Genomic DNA, 22,318 nt, shown 5'->3' on the forward strand with positions numbered 1-22,318 from the left:
CCCGCTTCCTCTGAGTCCACCGCATGACGCGGGGGTTCCACAGGCGTAGCCAGGTACGGTGGGGGGCCGCCTCAAAAATTTCAGCGATCAGTGGGCTCGCTCACAGGTGGATCCCTGGATCCTTCAAGTAGTATCTCAGGGGTACAGGCTGGAATTCGAGGCGTCCCCCCCCGCCGTTTCCTCAAATCTGCCTTGCCAACAACTCCCTCAGGCAGGGAGGCTGTGCTAGAGGCAATTCACAAGCTGTATTCCCAGCAGGTGATAGTCAAGGTGCCCCTACTTCAACAAGGACGGGGTTACTATTCCACACTGTTTGTGGTACCGAAACCGGACGGTTCGGTGAGACCCATTTTAAATTTGAAGTCCTTGAACACATACATAAAAAAAAAAATTCAAGTTCAAGATGGAATCGCTCAGGGCGGTTATTGCAAGCCTGGAGGAGGGGGATTACATGGTATCCCTGGACATCAAGGATGCTTACCTACATGTCCCCATTTACCGTCCTCACCAGGAGTACCTCAGATTTGTGGTACAGGATTGCCATTACCAATTCCAAACACTGCCGTTTGGACTGTCCATGGCACCGAGGGTCTTTACCAAGGTAATGGCAGAAATGATGATACTCCTTCGAAAAAAGGGAGTTTTTAATTATCCCGTACTTGGACGATCTCCTTATAAAGGCGAGGTCCATGGAGCAGTTGTTGGTCGGAGTAGCACTATCTCGGGAAGTGCTACAACAGCACGGATGGATTCTATACATTCCAAAGTCACAGCTGGTTCCTACCACACGCCTGCTGTTCCTGGGGATGGTTCTGGACACAGAACAGAAAAAAGTGTTTCTCCCGCAGGAGAAAGCCAAGGAGCTGTCATCTCTAGTCAGAGACCTCCTGAAACCAAAACAGGTATCGGTGCATCACTGCACACGAGTCCTGGGAAAAATGGTAGCTTCTTACGAAGCAAAATTCCATTCGGCAGGTTCCATGCAAGAACCTTTCAGTGGGACCTCTTGGACAAGTGGTCGGAATCACATCTTCAGATGCATCGGCTGATAACCCTGTCTCCAAGGACCAGGGTATCTCTACTGTGGTGGCTGCAGAGTGCTCCTCTTCAAGAGGGCCGCAGATTCGGCATACAGGACTGGGTCCTGGTAACCACGGATGCCAGCCTTCGAGGCTGGGGGGCAGTCACACAGGGAAAAAATTTCCAAGGACTTTGGTCAAGTCAGGAGTCGTCCCTACACATAAATATTCTGGAACTGAGGGCCATTTACAATGCCCTAAGTCTGGCAAGGCCTCTGCTTCAAAACCAGCCGGTACTGATCCAATCAGACAACATTATGGCAGTCGCCCATGTAAACCGACAGGGCGGCACAAGAAGCAGGATGGCGATGGCAGAAGCCACAAGGATTCTCCAATGGGCGGAAAATCACGTCTTAGCACTGTCAGCAGTGTTCATTCCGGGAGTGGACAACTGGGAAGCAGATTTCCTCAGCAGACACGACCGACACCCGGGAAAGTGGGGACTTCATCCAGTTGGTAAACCGTTGGGAAAGGCCACAGGTGGACATGATGGCGTCCGCCTAAACAAAAAAACTAGATATTGCGCCAGGTCAAGGGACCCTCAGGCAATAGCTGTGGACGCTCTAGTGACACCGTGGGTGTACCAGTCGGTTTATGTATTCCCTCCTCTGCCTCTCATACCAAAGGTACTGAGAATAATAAGAAAACGAGGAGTAAGAACGATACTCGTGGTTCCGGATGGGCCAAGAAGAGCTTGGTACCCAGAACTTCAAGAAATAATATCAGAGGACACATGGCCTCTACCGCTCATACAGGATCTGCTACAGCAGGGGCCCTGTCTGTTCCAAGACTTACCGCGGCTGCGTTGGACGGCATGGCGGTTGAATTCCGGATCCTAAAGCAAAAGGGCATTCCGGAGGAAGTCATTCCTACGCTGATAAAAGCCAGGAAAGAAGTAACCGCAAACCATTATCACCGTATTTGGCGAAAATATGTTGCGTGGTGTGAGGCCAGGAAGGCCCCAACAGAGGAATTTCAGCTGGGTCGTTTTCTGCACTTCCTACAGTCAGGAGTGACTATGGGCCTAAAATTGGGTTCCATTAAGGTCCAGATTTCGGCTCTGTCGATTTTCTTCCAGAAAGAACTGGCTTCACTGCCTGGAGTTCAGACATTTGTAAAGGGAGTGCTACATATTCAGCCCCTTTTTTTTGTGCCTTCTGTGGCACCTTGGGATCTCAACGTGATGTTGAGTTTCTTAAAATCACATTGGTTTGAGCCACTTAAAACTGTGGATTTGAAATATCTCACGTGGAAAGTGGTCATGTTATTGGGCTTCGGCCAGGCGTGTGTCAGAATTGGCGGCTTTGTCATGTAAAAGCCCTTATCTGATTTTCCATATGGATAGGGCAGAATTGAGGACTCGTCCCCAGTTTCTCCCTAAGGTGGTATCAGCTTTTCACTTGAACCAACCTATTGTAGTGCCTGCGGCTACTAGGGACTTGGAAGATTCCAAGTTACTGGACGTAGTCAGGGCCTTAAAAATTTATATTTCCAGGACGGCTGGAGTCAGGAAAACTGACTCGTTTTTTATCCTGTAGGCACCCTACAAAATAGGTGCTCCTGCTTCTAAGCAGACTATTGCTCGCTGAATTTGTAGCACAATTCAGCTGGAGCATTCTGCGGCTGGATTGCCGCATCCTAAATCAGTAACAGCCCATTCCATGAGGAAAGTGGGCTCATCTTGGGCGGCTGCCCGAGGGGTCTCGGCTTTACAACTTTGCCGAGCTGCAACTTGGTCAGGGGCAAACACGTTTGCTAAATTCTACAAATTTGATACCCTGGCTGAGGAGGACCTTGAGTTCTCTCATTCGGTGCTGCAGAGTCATCCGCACTCTCCCGCCCGTTTGGGAGCTTTGGTATAATCCCCATGGTCCTTACGGAGTTCCCAGCATCCACTAGGACGTCAGAGAAAATAAGATTTTACTCACCGGTAAATCTATTTCTCGTAGTCCGTAGTGGATGCTGGGCGCCCATCCCAAGTGCGGATTGTCTGCAATACTTGTATATAGTTATTGCCTAACTAAAGGGTTATTGTTGAGCCATCTGTTGAGAGGCTCAGTTATATTTCATACTGTTAACTGGGTATAGTATCACGAGTTATACGGTGTGATTGGTGTGGCTGGTATGAGTCTTACCCGGGATTCAAAATCCTTCCTTATTGTGTCAGCTCTTCCGGGCACAGTATCCTAACTGAGGTCTGGAGGAGGGGCATAGAGGGAGGAGCCAGTGCACACCAGATAGTACCTAATCTTTCTTTTAGAGTGCCCAGTCTCCTGCAGAGCCCGTCTATTCCCCATGGTCCTTACGGAGTCCCCAGCATCCACTACGGACTACGAGAAATAGATTTACCGGTGAGTAAAATCTTATTTATTTATTTTTTTACGTAACAACTAATTTTTGTAACGTTCAACCAGCATCTGCTCCTGTAAACAATTGAAGATAAGAGTAGATTAAACGGAAATGGATTGTGAAGGGCTGGACATTCCCATGGTGAAAGAGGTTAGTCTCCTCACCTGAATGCAATATGAATCAGGATTTATAACACCATGGGACCAGATCTCGTGATATGTGTGGTGCCTTTCTATTAGAGTGCATGAAGCTTTCATGAGTCATTATATTTTTAACCCGGACTACCCACTTGTGTTGATTGGGAGTCTGTACTGCCATCCACAACATGGCTATAAAATCACCATGGCTAGCATACATTGGTTGAATATATATTTGACATTATGTTTGTTAAAATACTTTTCAAGTGTATATTGTTCATGATTATGATAATCCAAAACAATCCTCTTCACCTTAATTCCTGAGGGCCCCAAGCAGTCACCTGCTGATCTTCATCCGCTTCAGCCCCATTCTTTACAATGTTTGCCTAAACCACCACCCATGGATTTGAGCGATCAAAAAAGTACATGGATGTCACAGGTGAAATTATATATGCCACTGCTTCACATTTGATTAGTTTAAAAATGATAATAAAGAAAGAAATCATACAAATTCATTGCAAAAATTCAGAATTAAGCTCAGGTTTGCATGCTCCGATATACAGTAGGCAGATAGTGCTAGAGGAGTTTTGTAAGGGTTAAAACTAACCAATCTAACATACTGCAAAGAAATGTAGGCTGTATATGGCAGAGGAACCTTGTGAAATAATGACAATGGGAAGAGTGGAGTAAGTTGGGTGAGTTTTAAATGTCATTTATTGTAATTTAAGATTGATTGTCCAGATTAAGATAAATCCCTTTAGGGGAAATTGAATAGGACAAGAGTTTGTTAAAATACAGATCTTCCATTGATTTTGTAGCTGGATTTCAGGTGGATATATTTTTAAAGGTAAAACCAGGTTGGTTTTACAAACTTGCACCATATAACATATCCCCCTTGTCTCGAAAGGCTTGGGAACCCGCCGGTCACCGTACAGACGCCGGGATACCGGGGGTTAGAAAGCTGGGGGGGCAGCGCAACAAAGCCCCCTGGTGGGCTCAGTGGCGAACTGTGCTTGCCACAGGTTCTATTCCCACACTATGGGTGTCACGGACACCCAAGAGTGAGAATAGTCCCTGTTGGTTGGGTTGGCATGCCGACTGTCGGGATGTTGAGGGGGCGGGATGTAGGCATTGGTATTCCGCCGGTCACATAACTACATCCCATCTCAAGTACTCCAACTGATATCCTCCTCCCACTCCTACTTACAAGATTTTGCACAAACTGCTCCTTATCTCCAGAATTATCTACCTCTCTCCATCCGACTCTCCACCTCATACCCAAACTTCAAACGGGCTCCCAAGACGTACTCCTTCACCAAACACAGGCAACTGTCCTCCTAACCGTCTAGTACGCGCTCACGGTCTACCCCTCCTGTGTCTCCCCGGTCTGTTAGCCCTTCACCTTTTAGATTGTAAGCTCGCAAAGCCTTCTCCCCTCATGTGCCTTTCCTCCTCTTACTTACACTATCTTATACTCAATACTCCCCTTGAAGGCCGCTAACCCCTGGTTTTCTGTATATACCTTGTACTTGTCCTATATTGTCTCAAACTGTAAGTGCTTTTTTCTTGTTTTGCTCATTTGTTTATATACTCTGTAATGGGCGCTGCGGATCCCTTGTGGCGCCATATAAATAAACAATATAATAATAATAATACATCCCATATACACATTCACATACAGTATGTGCAATTGGATCCCATTTTCTGTCAGGGCTGCTAAAATGCAGAATTTACCAAGCTGGAGCTAGGCCTGGGTAATTTACAGCATCTTCATATGGTGTAACTGTAAGCCATTGTAGCCTATGAGCTACATTCCGCAAAAGTTACCAGGAGAGGGATCTATAGGATCCATTTCCACATGCATGGCATTAGCGATCACTTTACTTCTTACATATCGCATGGACGAGCTGCTGTCCATGCATGTGTTTTTTCATACATTCGGACAATCCTTAATTTCTTATTGCCGCAATAAGAAATTATAAATATCAGGACCAAGTCCTGATAATCAATATATTTGCCCCTTAATCATTTACTGTTGATGTTAAAAGTTATACAGGTTGAGTATCCCATATCCAAATATTCCGAAATACGGAATATTCCGAAATACGGACTTTTTTGACTGAGAGTGAGATAGTGAAAACTTTGTTTTTTGATGGCTCAATGTACACAAACTTTGTTTAATACACAAAGTTATTAAAGTTATTGTATTAAATGACCTTCAGGCTGTGTGTATAAGGTGTATATGAAACATAAATGAATTGTGTGAATGTACACACACTTTGTTTAATGCACAAAGTTACAAAAAATATTGTCTAAAATGACCTTCAGGCTGTGTGTATAAGGTGTATATGTAACATAAATGCATTCTGTGCTTAGATTTAGGTCCCATCACCATGATATCTCATTATAGTATGCAATTATTCCAAAATACGGAAAAATCCGATATCCAAAATACCTCTGGTCCCAAGCATTTTGGATAAGGGATACTCAACCTGTATTTCCCCCATCTGAAGGGTATCTTTGTACCGCCGGTAACACACTGAACTATACAGGTTATTGATTGTTTTAATCATTAGATAATGCCACAACTGTACATTTACTTAATAAATATTAGCTTTGTGTGATAAGAAGCCTGTATGATACAAATTCTTTACAATCACAAAAACAATTTCCAGAAATGATTGTGTTCCATAGGCATCTTTAATTGCTCATAAATATAGGCAGGTTATTCATCTTTTTACAGCAAACAAGGTGTTTCTGACACAGTACCATCACCAATACTTTAGGAAGTATAGCGTTCTCAGCACAGTAACTAGAACAAATGGATACACTCACGCTAAGCAATCTTTTTTTGTTAGCATTCTTGATTCTTCAGGGATATATGGCTTTGTATGTACAGCTATGCTAGAGCCAGGTAGTTTAATTAAAAACAGCCTTCTAATGGTCATGGTCAGGGCTAGTGTATCCGAGAGTATCTTCAATAGGATAGTGTGCAAAGAAAGTGCGAGCTAGATCATTGATTCTGTCATATGCTCCCATTGTGCGGAAATGCTCCACGTACTGCCAGAAATCTGAGGTAGAAAAGGGCCAGTAAGGGTGAGCCGGGGCTTCCAAATAGGGGTCTGAAAAAAAAATTAAATAGTGTCAAAACATACAGTACACATCTAGTGCAGTATTACCACATTGAGCTTACTGTTCAGTTTATTGGCTGAAATGTGACCCTCAATGATGCAGGATAGACCTCAGGATAACAGTGGGCCTGATTCATGTGTGTAAGTAAAGAAAAAAATAGCATGTAACTTTGTGTCTGGAACAAACCATGTTGCCATGCAAGGGGAGCAAACACATTTATATTTTTTTCTGTGCAGGGTATATACTGGCTGTGTTTGCATGTAGCCCACAAATGTTAGATTTATTTTACACTTTAAATTGCAGTTTGAACACACTCCACCTAAATCTAAATCTCTCTGCACATGGCACATCTGCCTCACCTGCAGAGCCCGGATGCTTACTCTTTTGCTATACTTACAAACATGAATTAGGCCCAGTATACAGAAATACCATGGAACCTCTGCTGAGGGCTGGGGAAAGCTCACCAGACAATTGGAGGACCTCATAGCAAAATGCACAAGATTCAGCATTTATGTACTAAATGTTTCACAGATACCCCCGCTCTACATGTGTGTAGTTCATATGATCTGGTCCTGATATCGTGTATCTATAATACGTGTTATTGGACCCTGCCTGTCAGTATTTATATTCCTGATATTGGATCCAGGGTTCATCTGGCTTTTATTCCAAATACAGATGTAGGGCCAGATTCAGACTTTCCACCACCTGCGGTTCATCTCTGAATCAACCCTGTAGTGTGCACCAGTAATCTCCTTATGTGGGCATTTCCTGGCTTGTACTGCATGCTCAGAGGCTCACACGGTGCAGCATTTCCTGATAACCAGCAGACTTGGGTATACCTTAGTTTTTGGTATCACCTATTACCTATGGCCTGCACCACTCCCAACATCCTGCCCGCAGCAACTGCTGTTTATTTACAGTAATTCTGCTTTTTTTTTGCATCTATTCTTTTCCCTGTTAACTGGCTTCCCCAGCCTCTGGGCAATGCATCCATCCCTGATTCCTCCATGCTGGCATTCTTGTACATGATCAGGCTTTTGTTATGGCCCATGGTACCCTTTTAAAACACTGTTCCTAGTTCTGATCCTATAGCAATATCCAATCCTGATAGTCCACTCCACAGTGTCCTACCCTCCCACATTATAAATCAAATCTCCTGTTTCTTTGGTTTCTTCATTGCACCAGGATCCTACCAAGGAATTTCTGGGGAAGGACAGTGATTTGCGGCAGTTAGTAGTATGACTTCTACCCGGGCTCATCAGCCTCTGCTTCGACTCTCAGAAAAACCTTGTTGGACCCCCGCAAGTAGCGAATACTGCTAGCATGACCCCATTGATCTGTTTCTTCTTGTCTCAGCAGCTAGTTTGATGCTGTGGAATGTTTTATTAGTAATCTTTAGTTTAACACACAAAAAGGACAATACAACAGTTTTAAAATCTGTTGTTTTTTTTACTAAGAGATAATCATTAAAGTAAAAATTCACACAGGGTCAAATTGCATTGGAATTTATTGTATAGGCATGACATTTATCAAGTATATTGTGCTGAGTGAGAAGAAAATAAATATCTCAACGAATGGATACAAGCATGAAAACCAGTATTGCAGGCAACAATGATAGTACCAATAACTGCAAAATTTCCCAAAATATATTGCTACTAATGATACATAGAAATATCTCGTAACAACCATTTAAGCGTAGATACCTGTACGCAAATATGGGGAGCTAGACACATACTTTGGTGGAGCATGACATGCCCCCACAATGGTGTGCCACATTTTGCATGCCACATTCTACAATCAACTATAATCTCCCTGAAACTATCTTAGGCACGTATGGTCCATTCCAGCCTCAGAACTCCGCAACTACTTACAGTACAAGTTAATTCCCATCTGTGTATGACTTGATTTCAAACACACAATCTACTACTGAAAGCCAGGTAGAATAGTTACTGGTTTGTTTGTACAGGATCTTTGCGATATAAAGAACATGGGGGTGAGGTGTATCAAAACTTCTACAGAGGACAAGTGGAGAAGCTGCCCATATCAGGCAATGTAATTCTAGGTATCATTTATCTAATACAGGGTTTCCCAAACTCAGTCCTCAAGGCACCCTAACAGTCCAGGTTTTAAGGATATCCATGCTTGTGCACACATGATATAATCAAACTAACAGGGTATCTTTTGGGAACTTCTGATTTAATGCATTCTATGAAATGATATGTAGGAAATGATTGGATGTTATAGGCAACTTCCTCACCTGTTCTCTTAAGAAAGTTGTATACTGTACATTCCACCCTAGACTTATCTAACTCCACTAGGGCACAACTATGACTGGATTTCTACTGCTCAAGTGCCACGTCTCCTTATAAACTTGTTTTAAATAGTTATAAATTCGGTAAATTAATAATTGTAATTTTATTTGCATGACATCTGCTATTGAGATTACAAAATAACATATGGACATAGATACCTATGCTGGCTACACACTTAAGGGCCCTACACACTGGTAGATATTTAATAACGATATGTACGATATCATTCATATCGTTGAGTGTGGGGGCAACGACGATGAACGATGCACGCCCCCGCAGTCGTTCATCGTTAGTCTATCATCGTTTCTCATTGAAAGCCAATTTGGACGATATCGATGTTTGCAATGTCAAATCATTCAAAGGGTGAGATTCAAATGATATATCACGCCCAATTTCCTTTCTAAAATGATCTCCGTTATCGCGCATATTGCGCCCATAGTGATCAGGTTTATCTGTGTAAACGGTTGGGTGCCTCCCTACTCCGGGGGTAGCGAGCTGAAATAATGATACCACGCCCCTGAGGGCAAAAACAGAACGGGTGTGGAAAGGGGTGAAAAGAATTGAATCCCGCCCAAATTTTTCATACAAATCATTCAGTGTGTATGTAAAAAATCGTTACAGAAAAATTGTTCATATCGTTCATCGTTCAAATCACCCAAATCGCACAGTGTGTAGGGCCCTTTAGATACTGTATATCTGCAGATACGTTGATCTGCAGATATATCTATAGGCGGCTCGGGCAGTGTGTTGGGCATAGACACTGGCTCGGGCAGTGTGTTGGGCATAGACACTGCCCGATACGTCGTAAATGACATCACGAACTGGGCGAACATGTACATGCCCCCGCCCAGTTGCTCTGTCAATCACCGCCGGCTTGTGCAGCAAGTGTGCAGGCGGTCGACTGACCGCCCGTACACACAGCACAATGTGCCAATATATCTGTAGCTATATCGGCCATCGGCTGTGCTGCATGGCCGTCACGATATGTCTGTGAACGACGTTATTCACAGACATACACTATCACTGGTACACACTGGCCGATGGACCCGCAATATATCAGACAGTGTGTACGCACCTTTAGAATTCCCAGACCAATTGCAAATATCTTGAATATGTTACTTTCTGGCCTTGACCACTATTGCCACCAGTGAATAATGCGCTATTTATTATTTATTACCAGTTATTTATATAGGGCACACATATTCCGCAGTGCTTTACAGAGACTATGCCTCTATAATTTAATTTAACCAATTCTACACACAAATGAGTCTATTTACTAAGCATTGGAAAGAGATAAAGTACCAACCAATCATCTCCTAACTTATTTTTCAACCTCAGCCTGTAATTAGGTACTGATTGGCTGGTACTTTATCTTCTCCACGACTTAGTAAATATACTTCTAACTTTAGTCATACCAGGCTTTCTATCCTGGGATAACTTTTTCTACCATCAAAGAAAAATGTTCCAGCAAACTACTATTTAGATTGCCAGCTTATTCTTAATGTTCTATACTGTTTGTTTTCATGAAGGAGATAATATTGCTTTACTGATGTTGTCACATAGCATAGACATAACCTTTATCCCATAATGTTGTCACAAAGCATACACATAACCTTTATCCCATACTTGAAAAAACAAACACACAAATGTCCCTAGCACTTGAAAGCCACCAACCTTAAGCAACAGTTAAATTAATTATCTAGCAGCTCCCAGCTTGAATATACTGTAATATAAAATACAAATGGCTGAAAAATAAGGCAATACAATTACCAAGAGAGCGCTTCATTCATTTAATAATTTATTAATAATAATTAGTAATTGATCTTATACTTGCCTACCCTCCCGGAAAGCTGCAGGAGACTCATGATTTTTAGGGTAGTCCTCCACAGCCCCGTAAGGGTATGTGGTTCTCCCGCATCCTGCCCACTTCCTAGTGAAGCAGTCAGGATGAGGATAAAAGCATTGAAAACCCAGCGACAGTGTGAAAGGGTGGGTCTAACCTTAATACTATGCATGAGAGCTGCAGCAGCTGCCCCCATAGTCATTGAATCCCCTCCTAACCTTGTTCCAGGATCACTGTTACAGTGGCATCCTCACACAATTTTACAGAATTACTTCATAAAACTGAAAACAACATCTCCCAGTCATAATGCTCACTCAAACCTTGGAGAGATAAAGTGGAAAAGTTGCTCATAGCAATAAATCAGCTTCTGTCATTTAATAAATTGTGTTAGATACATGTTAGCTAGAAGCCGACTGTTTTCTATGGGCAACTTCTCTACCATATTGCTCTCCAAGTTTGGATACATCTGCTCCAACTGAGATTCAACTACAATCTTGACCTTGTGCCTTTATTACCGGTTGTTCTATAGGTTCTTTGTCACTATCTCCAGGTAAACACAGGAACACAGTGTTGAAAGCAGTTACCATCTCATTGTGCTCGTATTGACCTAAACGTTATAACTTTACAAAAACCAGGTATCATTTTCCATGTTGATGGCTCTTGTTTATCATATAAAGCCAGTATTCTATTTCTCTAGCCATGATGTCCCCAATACAAAGCAGTTACCTTCCTATCTACTCATCAGCGGTAGTAAGCTGAGATACTGTATCTGGCACATACTGTACACGTACTTTTGCAAAGGGTTACGTTAGTGACTATTTGGGCTGACTCCAGGTATGTATTTTGTAGAGATGAGCGCCTGAAATTTTTCGGGTTTTGTGTTTTGGTTTTGGGTTCGGTTCCGCGGCCGTGTTTTGGGTTCGAACGCGTTTTGGCAAAACCTCACCGAATTTTTTTTGTCGGATTCGGGTGTGTTTTGGATTCGGGTGTTTTTTTCAAAAAACACTAAAAAACAGCTTAAATCATAGAATTTGGGGGTCATTTTGATCCCAAAGTATTATTAACCTCAAAAACCATAATTTACACTCATTTTCAGTCTATTCTGAATACCTCACACCTCACAATATTATTTTTAGTCCTAAAATTTGCACCGAGGTCGCTGTGTGAGTAAGATAAGCGACCCTAGTGGCCGACACAAACACCGGGCCCATCTAGGAGTGGCACTGCAGTGTCACGCAGGATGTCCCTTCCAAAAAACCCTCCCCAAACAGCACATGACGCAAAGAAAAAAAGAGGCGCAATGAGGTAGCTGTGTGAGTAAGATTAGCGACCCTAGTGGCCGACACAAACACCGGGCCCATCTAGGAGTGGCACTGCAGTGTCACGCAGGATGGCCCTTCCAAAAAACCCTCCCCAAACAGCACATGACGCAAAGAAAAAAAGAGGCGCAATGAGGTAGCTGTGTGAGTAAGATTAGCGACCCTAGTGGCCGACACAAACACCGGGCCCATCTAGGAGTGGCACTGCAGTGTCACGCAGGATGTCCCTTCCAAAAAACCCTCCCCAAACAGCACATGACGCAAAGAAAAAAAGAGGCGCAATGAGGTAGCTGTGTGAGTAAGATTAGCGACCCTAGTGGCCGACACAAACACCGGGCCCATCTAGGAGTGGCACTGCAGTGTCACGCAGGATGTCCCTTCCAAAAAACCCTCCCCAAACAGCACATGACGCAAAGAAAAAAAGAGGCGCAATGAGGTAGCTGACTGTGTGAGTAAGATTAGCGACCCTAGTGGCCGACACAAACACCGGGCCCATCTAGGAGTGGCACTGCAGTGTCACGCAGGATGTCCCTTCCAAAAAACCCTCCCCAATCAGCACATGATGCAAAGAAAAAGAAAAGAAAAAAGAGGTGCAAGATGGAATTGTCCTTGGGCCCTCCCACCCACCCTTATGTTGTATAAACAAAACAGGACATGCACACTTTAACCAACCCATCATTTCAGTGACAGGGTCTGCCACACGACTGTGACTGATATGACGGGTTGGTTTGGACCCCCCCAAAAAAAGAAGCAATTAATCTCTCCTTGCACAAACTGGCTCTACAGAGGCAAGATGTCCACCTCATCTTCACCCTCCGATATATCACCGTGTACATCCCCCTCCTCACAGATTATCAATTCGTCCCCACTGGAATCCACCATCTCAGCTCCCTGTGTACTTTGTGGAGGCAATTGCTGCTGGTCAATGTCTCCGCGGAGGAATTGATTATAATTCATTTTAATGAACATCATCTTCTCCACATTTTCTGGATGTAACCTCGTACGCCGATTGCTGACAAGGTGAGCGGCGGCACTAAACACTCTTTCGGAGTACACACTTGTGGGAGGGCAACTTAGGTAGAATAAAGCCAGTTTGTGCAAGGGCCTCCAAATTGCCTCTTTTTCCTGCCAGTATAAGTACGGACTGTGTGACGTGCCTACTTGGATGCGGTCACTCATATAATCCTCCACCATTCTATCAATGTTGAGAGAATCATATGCAGTGACAGTAGACGACATGTCCGTAATCGTTGTCAGGTCCTTCAGTCCGGACCAGATGTCAGCATCAGCAGTCGCTCCAGACTGCCCTGCATCACCGCCAGCGGGTGGGCTCGGAATTCTGAGCCTTTTCCTCGCACCCCCAGTTGCGGGAGAATGTGAAGGAGGAGATGTTGACAGGTCGCGTTCCGCTTGACTTGACAATTTTGTCACCAACAGGTCTTTCAACCCCAGCAGACTTGTGTCTGCCGGAAAGAGAGATCCAAGGTAGGCTTTAAATCTAGGATCGAGCACGGTGGCCAAAATGTAGTGCTCTGATTTCAACAGATTGACCACCCGTGAATCCTTGTTAAACGAATTAAGGGCTCCATCCACAAGTCCCACATGCCTAGCGGAATCGCTCCGTGTTAGCTCCTCCTTCAATGTCTCCAGCTTCTTCTGCAAAAGCCTGATGAGGGGAATGACCTGACTCAGGCTGGCAGTGTCTGAACTGACTTCACGTGTGGCAAGTTCAAAGGGCATCAGAACCTTGCACAACGTTGAAATCATTCTCCACTGCGCTTGAGACAGGTGCATTCCACCTACTATATCGTGCTCAATTGTATAGGCTTGAATGGCCTTTTGCTGCTCCTCCAACCTCTGAAGCATATAGAGGGTTGAATTCCACCTCGTTACCACTTCTTGCTTCAGATGATGGCAGGGCAGGTTCAGTAGTTTTTGGTGGTGCTCCAGTCTTCTGTACGTGGTGCCTGTACGCCGAAAGTGTCCCGCAATTCTTCTGGCCACCGACAGCATCTCTTGCACGCCCCTGTCGTTTTTTAAAAAATTCTGCACCACCAAATTCAAGGTATGTGCAAAACATGGGACGTGCTGGAATTTGCCCATATTTAATGCACACACAATATTGCTGGCGTTGTCCGATGCCACAAATCCACAGGAGAGTCCAATTGGGGTAAGCCATTCCGCGATGATCTTCCTCAGTTGCCGTAAGAGGTTTTCAGCTGTGTGCGTATTCTGGAAAGCGGTGATACAAAGCGTAGCCTGCCTAGGAAAGAGTTGGCGTTTGCGAGATGCTGCTACTGGTGCCGCCGCTGCTGTTCTTGCGGCGGGAGTCCATACATCTACCCAGTGGGCTGTCACAGTCATATAGTCCTGACCCTGCCCTGCTCCACTTGTCCACATGTCCGTGGTTAAGTGGACATTGGGTACAACTGCATTTTTTAGGACACTGGTGAGTCTTTTTCTGACGTCCGTGTACATTCTCGGTATCGCCTGCCTAGAGAAGTGGAACCTAGATGGTATTTGGTAACGGGGGCACACTGCCTCAATAAATTGTCTAGTTCCCTGTGAACTAACGGCGGATACCGGACGCACGTCTAACACCAACATAGTTGTCAAGGCCTCAGTTATCCGCTTTGCAGTAGGATGACTGCTGTGATATTTCATCTTCCTCGCAAAGGACTGTTGAACAGTCAATTGCTTACTGGAAGTAGTACAAGTGGGCTTACGACTTCCCCTCTGGGATGACCATCGACTCCCAGCGGCAACAACAGCAGCGCCAGCAGCAGTAGGCGTTACACGCAAGGATGCATCGGAGGAATCCCAGGCAGGAGAGGACTCGTCAGAATTGCCAGTGACATGGCCTGCAGGACTATTGGCATTCCTGGGGAAGGAGGAAATTGACACTGAGGGAGTTGGTGGGGTGGTTTGCGTGAGCTTGGTTACAAGAGGAAGGGATTTACTGGTCAGTGGACTGCTTCCGCTGTCACCCAAAGTTTTTGAACTTGTCACTGACTTATTATGAATGCGCTGCAGGTGACGTATAAGGGAGGATGTTCCGAGGTGGTTAACGTCCTTACCCCTACTTATTACAGCTTGACAAAGGGAACACACGGCTTGACACCTGTTGTCTGCATTTCTGGTGAAATACCTCCACACCGAAGAGCTGATTTTTTTGGTATTTTCACCTGGCATGTCAACGGCCATATTCCTCCCACGGACAACAGGTGTCTCCCCGGGTGCCTGACTTAAACAAACCACCTCACCATCAGAATCCTCCTGGTCAATTTCCTCCCCAGCGCCAGCAACACCCATATCCTCCTCATCCTGGTGTACTTCAACACTGACATCTTCAATCTGACTATCAGGAACTGGACTGCGGGTGCTCCTTCCAGCACTTGCAGGGGGCGTGCAAATGGTGGAAGGCGCATGCTCTTCACGTCCAGTGTTGGGAAGGTCAGGCATCGCAACCGACACAATTGGACTCTCCTTGTGGATTTGGGATTTCGAAGAATGCACAGTTCTTTGCTGTGCTGCTTTTGCCAGCTTGAGTCTTTTCATTTTTCTAGCGAGAGGCTGAGTGCTTCCATCCTCATGTGAAGCTGAACCACTAGCCATGAACATAGGCCAGGGCCTCAGCCGTTCCTTGCCACTCCGTGTGGTAAATGGCATATTGGCAAGTTTACGCTTCTCCTCCGACAATTTTATTTTAGGTTTTGGAGTCCTTTTTTTTCTGATATTTGGTGTTTTGGATTTGACATGCTCTGTACTATGACATTGGGCATCGGCCTTGGCAGACGACGTTGCTGGCATTTCATCGTCTCGGCCATGACTAGTGGCAGCAGCTTCAGCACGAGGTGGAAGTGGATCTTGATCTTTCCCTAATTTTGGAACCTCAACATTTTTGTTCTCCATATTTTAATAGGCACAACTAAAAGGCACCTCAGGTAAACAATGGAGATGGATACTAGTATACAATTATGGACTGCCTGCCGACTGCAGACACAGAGGTAGCCACAGCCGTGAACTACCGTACTGTACTGTGTCTGCAGCTAATATAGACTGGTTGATAAAGAGAAGATGTCTATGTAACTATGTATGTATAAAGAAGACTGAAAAAAATCCACGGTTAGGTGGTATACAATTATGGACGGACTGCCTGCCGAGTGCAGACACAGAGGTAGCCACAGCCGTGAACTACCGTACTGTACTGTGTCTGCAGCTAATATAGACTGGTTGATAAAGAGAAGATGTCTATGTAACTATGTATGTATAAAGAAGAATGAAAAAAAACCACGGTTAGGTGGTATACAATTATGGACGGACTGCCTGCCGAGTACAGACACAGAGGTAGCCACAGCCGTGAACTACCGTACTGTACTGTGTCTGCAGCTAATATAGACTGGTTGATAAAGAGAAGATGTCTATGTAACTATGTATGTATAAAGAAGAATGAAAAAAATCCACGGTTAGGTGGTATTACAATTATGGACGGACTGCCTGCCGAGTGCAGAGACACAGAGGTAGCCACAGCCGTGAACTACCGTACTGTGTCTGCTGCGACTGGATGATAAATGATATAAAAAATATATATATATCACTACTGCAGCCGGACAGGTATATATTATATATTATATAATGACGGACCTGCTGGACACTGTGGGGTATATTTACTAAGCTCCCGATTTTGACCGAGATGCCGTTTTTTCATCAAAGTGTCATCTCGGTCAATCTCGGTCATTTACTAAACACTAATCACGGCAGTGATGAGGGCATTCGTAATTTTTTGCTAGTTCAGGTAAAAAATTACGAATGAATATACCATCGGTCAAATTACGCCTGTTTAGATACGAATCTCGGTCATTTACTAAGCAAAAAAACACAAAACACTGCCGTGAAAAATTACAATTCGCAAAAAAGTCCTAAAAAAAAACAGACCTGCTTTTTTTATTCGTGATTTGAGATGCATGCAGGGATCCATGAGATCCGTGCATGTATATCAATGGGAAGGGGTGGGAAAGTGTTTTTTGTTGTTAAAAAAAATTGCGTGGGGTCCCCCCTCCTAAGCATAACCAGCCTCGGGCTCTTTGAGCCGATCCTGGTTGCAGAAATATGGGGAAAAAATGACAGGGGTTCCCCCATATTTAAGCAACCAGCATCGGGCTCTGCGCCTGGTCCTGGTCCCAAAAATACGGGGGACAAAAAGAGTAGGGGTCCCCCGTATTTTTAAAACCAGCACCGGGCTCCACTAGCTGGACAGATAATGCCACAGCCGGGGGTAACTTTTATACTGCGCCCTGCGGCCGTGGCATCAAAAATCCAACTAGTCACCCCTGGCCGGGGTACCCTGGGGGAGTGAGGACCCCTTCAATCAAGGGGTCCCCCCCCCCCAGCCACCCAAGGGCCAGGGGTGAAGCCCGAGGCTGCCCCCCCCCCATCCAATGGGCTGCGGATGGGAGGGCTGATAGCCTTTGTTGAAAAATAAAAGATATTGTTTTTAGTAGCAGTACTACAAGTCCCAGCAAGCCTCCCCCGCATGCTGGTACTTGGAGAACCACAAGTACCAGCATGCGGCGGAAAAACTGGCCCGCTGGTACCTGTAGTACTATTACTAAAAAAATACCCAAAAAAACACAAGACACACACACCGTGAAAGTATAATTTTATTACATACATACACACATACATACATACTTACCTTAAGTTCCCACGCAGGTCGGTCCTCTTCTCCAGTAGAATCCAAGGGGTACCTGTTGAAAAAATTATACTCACGAGATCCAGTGGTCCAGGCTCCTCGGCAAATCCAGGGTTAATCCACGTACTTGAATAAAATAAAAAAACGGTGTCACGACCACGAACTGAAAGGTGACCCATGTTTGCACATGGGTCACCTTGCCCCGAATGCCAGAAACCCACTTTGCCTTCTGGCTAAGTGGGTTTCTTCAGCCAATCAGGGAGTGCCACGTTGTAGCACTCTCCTGATCAGCTGTGTGCTCCTGTCCTCACTGACAGGCAGCACGCGGCAGTGTTACAATGTAGCGCCTATGCGCTCCATTGTAACCAATGATGGGAACTTTCTGCTCAGCGGTGACGTCACTTTAGGTCAACCGCAGGGCAGAAAGTTCCCATCATTGGTTACAATGTAGCGCATAGGCGCTACATTGTAACACTGCCGCGTGCTGCCTGTCAGTGAGGACAGGAGCACACAGCTGATCAGGAGGGTGCTACAACGTGGCACTCCCTGATTGGCTGAAGAAACCCACTTAGCCAGAAGGCAAAGTGGGTTTCTGGCATTCGTGGGAAGGTGACCCATGTGCAAACATGGGTCACCTTTCAGTTCGTGGTCGGGCAACCGTTTTTTTTGTTTTATTCAAGTACGTGGATTATCCCTGGATTTGCCGAGGAGCCTGGACCCCTGGATCTCGTGAGTAGAATTTATTCAACAGGTACCCCTTGGATTCTACTGGAGAAGAGGACCGACCTGCGTGGGAACATAAGGTAAGTATGTATGTATGTGTGTATGTATGTAATAAAATTATACTTTCACGGTGTGTGTGTCTTGTGTTTTTTTGGGTATTTTTTTAGTGGTAGTACTACAGGTACCAGCGGGCCCGTTTTTCCGCCGCATGCTGGTACTTGTGGTTCTCCAAGTACCAGCATGCGGGGGAGGCTTGCTGGGACTTGTAGTACTGCTACTAAAAACAATATCTTTTATTTTACAACAAAGGCTATCAGCCCTCCCATCCGCAGCCCATTGGATGGGGGGGGACAGCCTCGGGCTTCACCCCTGGCCCTTGGGTGGCTGGGGGGGGGGACCCCTTGATTGAAGGGGTCCCCACTCCCCCAGGGTACCCCGGCCAGGGGTGACTAGTTGGATTTTTGATGCCACGGCCGCAGGGCACTATATAAAAGTGACCCCCGGCTGTGGCATTATCTGTCCAGCTAGTGGAGCCCGGTGCTGGTTTTAAAAATACGGGGGACCCCTACTCTTTTTGTCCCCCGTATTTTTGGGGCCAGGACCAGGCGCAGAGCCCGATGCTGGTTGCTTAAATATGGGGGAACCCCTGTCATTTTTTTTCCCATATTTCTGCAACCAGGATCGGCTCAAAGAGCCCGAGGCTGGTTATGCTTAGGAGGGGGGACCCCACGCATTTTTTTAAAAAAAATTACATTGTTTACTTTAAAAAAAAAAAAAAAACCCCAGCACGGATCACACAAATCCGGCCGAGATTGATTGTAAAAAAAAACGGCAGTGTTTTGCTAATCACTGCCGTTAAATTAGGTAAAAAAACACGAATGACATCGACATCGGAAGAAAAGAAAAACACGAATACGACAGCTTAGTAAATTAGTCGTAATCAATTCAAAAAGTTGCAGTTTTACACTGCCGATGTCATTCGTGATTGAACTTTGACCTATTTTCGGAAATTACGAATCTTAGTAAATATACCCCTGTCTGTCAGCAGAATGAGTTTTATTTTTATAGAATAAAAAAAAAAAAAACACACAAGTGAAGTCACACGACGAGTGTTTAACTTTTTCAGGCAATCACAATATAAGTATACTACTAACTATACTGGTGGTCAGTGTGGTCAGGTCACTGGTCAGTCACACTGGCAGTGGCACTCCTGCAGCAAAAGTGTGCACTGTTTAATTTTAATATAATATGTACTCCTGGCTCCTGCTATAACCTATAACTGGCACTGCAGTAGTGCTCCCCAGTCTCCCCCACAATTATAAGCTGTGTGAGCTGAGCAGTCAGACAGATATATAATATATATAGATGATGCAGCACACTGGCCTGAGCCTGAGCAGTGCACACAGATATGGTATGTGACTGACTGAGTCACTGTGTGTATCGCTTTTTTCAGGCAGAGAACGGATATATTAAATAAACTGCACTGTGTGTCTGGTGGTCACTCACTATATAATATATTATGTACTCCTGGCTCCTGCTATAACCTATAACTGGCACTGCAGTAGTGCTCCCCAGTCTCCCCCACAATTATAAGCTGTGTGAGCTGAGCAGTCAGACAGATATATATAATATTATATATAGATAATAGATGATGCAGCACACTGGCCTGAGCCTGAGCAGTGCACACAGATATGGTATGTGACTGACTGAGTCACTGTGTGTATCGCTTTTTTCAGGCAGAGAACGGATATATTAAATAAACTGCACTGTGTGTCTGGTGGTCACTCACTATATAATATATTATGTACTCCTGGCTCCTGCTATAACCTATAACTGGCACTGCAGTAGTGCTCCCCAGTCTCCCCCACAATTATAAGCTGTGTGAGCTGAGCAGTCAGACAGATATATATAATATTATATATAGATAATAGATGATGCAGCACACTGGCCTGAGCCTGAGCAGTGCACACAGATATGGTATGTGACTGACTGAGTCACTGTGTGTATCGCTTTTTTCAGGCAGAGAACGGATATATTAAATAAACTGCACTGTGTGTCTGGTGGTCACTCACTATATAATATATTATGTACTCCTGGCTCCTGCTATAACCTATAACTGGCACTGCAGTAGTGCTCCCCAGTCTCCCCCACAATTATAAGCTGTGTGAGCTGAGCAGTCAGACAGATATATATAATATTATATATAGATAATAGATGATGCAGCACACTGGCCTGAGCCTGAGCAGTGCACACAGATATGGTATGTGACTGAGTCACTGTGTGCTGTGTATCGCTTTTTTCAGGCAGAGAACGGATTATAAAGTAAACTGCACTGTCCTCACTAGTAAACTCTCTCCACTCAGTCTCTACACTTCTACAGTAACAGTACTCCTCCTAGTCAGCTCCAGTAAATCTCTCTCAGTCTCTTATAATCTAAATGGAGAGGACGCCAGCCACGTCCTCTCCCTATCAATCTCAATGCACGTGTGAAAATGGCGGCGACGCGCGGCTCCTTATATAGAATCCGAGTCTCGCGATAGAATCCGAGCCTCGCGAGAATCCGACAGCGTCATGATGACGTTCGGGCGCGCTCGGGTTAACCGAGCAAGGCGGGAAGATCCGAGTCTGCTCGGACCCGTGAAAAAAACCATGAAGTTCTGGCGGGTTCGGATTCAGAGAAACCGAACCCGCTCATCTCTAGTATTTTGCACTGCTTATTATTATGGACAGCTGTGTAAATAAATAGGTGAATAGATTACAGTTGTTGTTTATGCAGATCATCTATAAATCCCTCCCATTCACAGTTGGGAGAAAAGTGTGGGGGGGGGGGGAGGGAGTAACTTTGCACCTAGGCAAACCACATTGCAATGTATTATTATTATTATTATTATTATTATTATTATTATTCATGCATTCGGTATAATTGCTGGCAGCTTTTATATGTAGCCCAAAACTTGCACACTGCAATTTAGAGCTCAGCTAGGACTCCACAAACCCCTCAGCCATCGCCTACAGTAGTGTCCAAAATTGTGGAAACCTTTTGTAAAATGTGCATTTTTGAAGTTTAACAGCTTAGAGCACTAATATATTTTAGTATTTTACCAAAAAGCATACATCATTGCAACATCAATTTAGTTTAGAACATAATACAACATAATACAATGAACTTTATAACAACATTTTACATTTTGAAAACGGTTATAAATACTGAACTGTGGGAAAGTACATTTCTTATTTTCGCACAATGGGGGGTCATTCCGAGTTGATCACTCGCTGGCTAGTTTTAGCAGCCGTGCAAATGCTATGCCGCTGCCCACTGGGGAGTGTATTTTAGCTTAGCAGAAGTGCGAACGCATGTGCAGCCGAGCTCTACAAAAACAGTTTGTGCAGTTTCAGAGTAGCTCTGAACCTACTCAGCTCTTGCGATCACTTCAGCCTATTCGTGTCCGGATTTGACGTCATACACTCGCCCAGCCACGCCTGCATTTTTGCAAACACTCCCTGAAAACGGTCAGTTGACACCCAGTAACGCCCCCTTCCTGTCAATCTTCTTGCGGCCGCAAGTGCGAAGGAAAACTTCGCTAGAACCTGAGCACAACCACTTTGTACCCGTACGTCGCGCGTGCGCATTGCGGGGCATGCGCAGAAATGCAGTATTTCACCTGATCGCTGCGCTGCAAAAATCGTCAGTGAGCGATCAACTTGGAATGACCCCCAATATTCATTAGTACT

General features: G+C 44.8%; 1 protein-coding gene across 4 annotated transcripts in view; it reads right to left on the reverse strand.

Annotated features, from left to right (window-relative positions):
- Positions 1-6,246: 6,246 nt before the first annotated feature.
- OTOS (otospiralin) overlaps positions 6,247-22,318 on the reverse strand; it is a 102,408-nt gene continuing 86,336 nt past the window's right edge. For all 4 annotated transcript variants that reach the window (XM_063919553.1, XM_063919551.1, XM_063919552.1 and 1 more), the window contains one exon: positions 6,247-6,687. In XM_063919553.1, coding sequence (XP_063775623.1) covers positions 6,503-6,687 — 185 coding nt within the window. In that variant the 3' untranslated portion in view covers positions 6,247-6,502. The remainder of the gene's footprint in view (positions 6,688-22,318) is intronic.

Source organism: Pseudophryne corroboree, chromosome 4 (assembly GCF_028390025.1).
Source record: "Pseudophryne corroboree isolate aPseCor3 chromosome 4, aPseCor3.hap2, whole genome shotgun sequence".
Lineage (NCBI taxonomy): Eukaryota > Metazoa > Chordata > Amphibia > Anura > Myobatrachidae > Pseudophryne > Pseudophryne corroboree.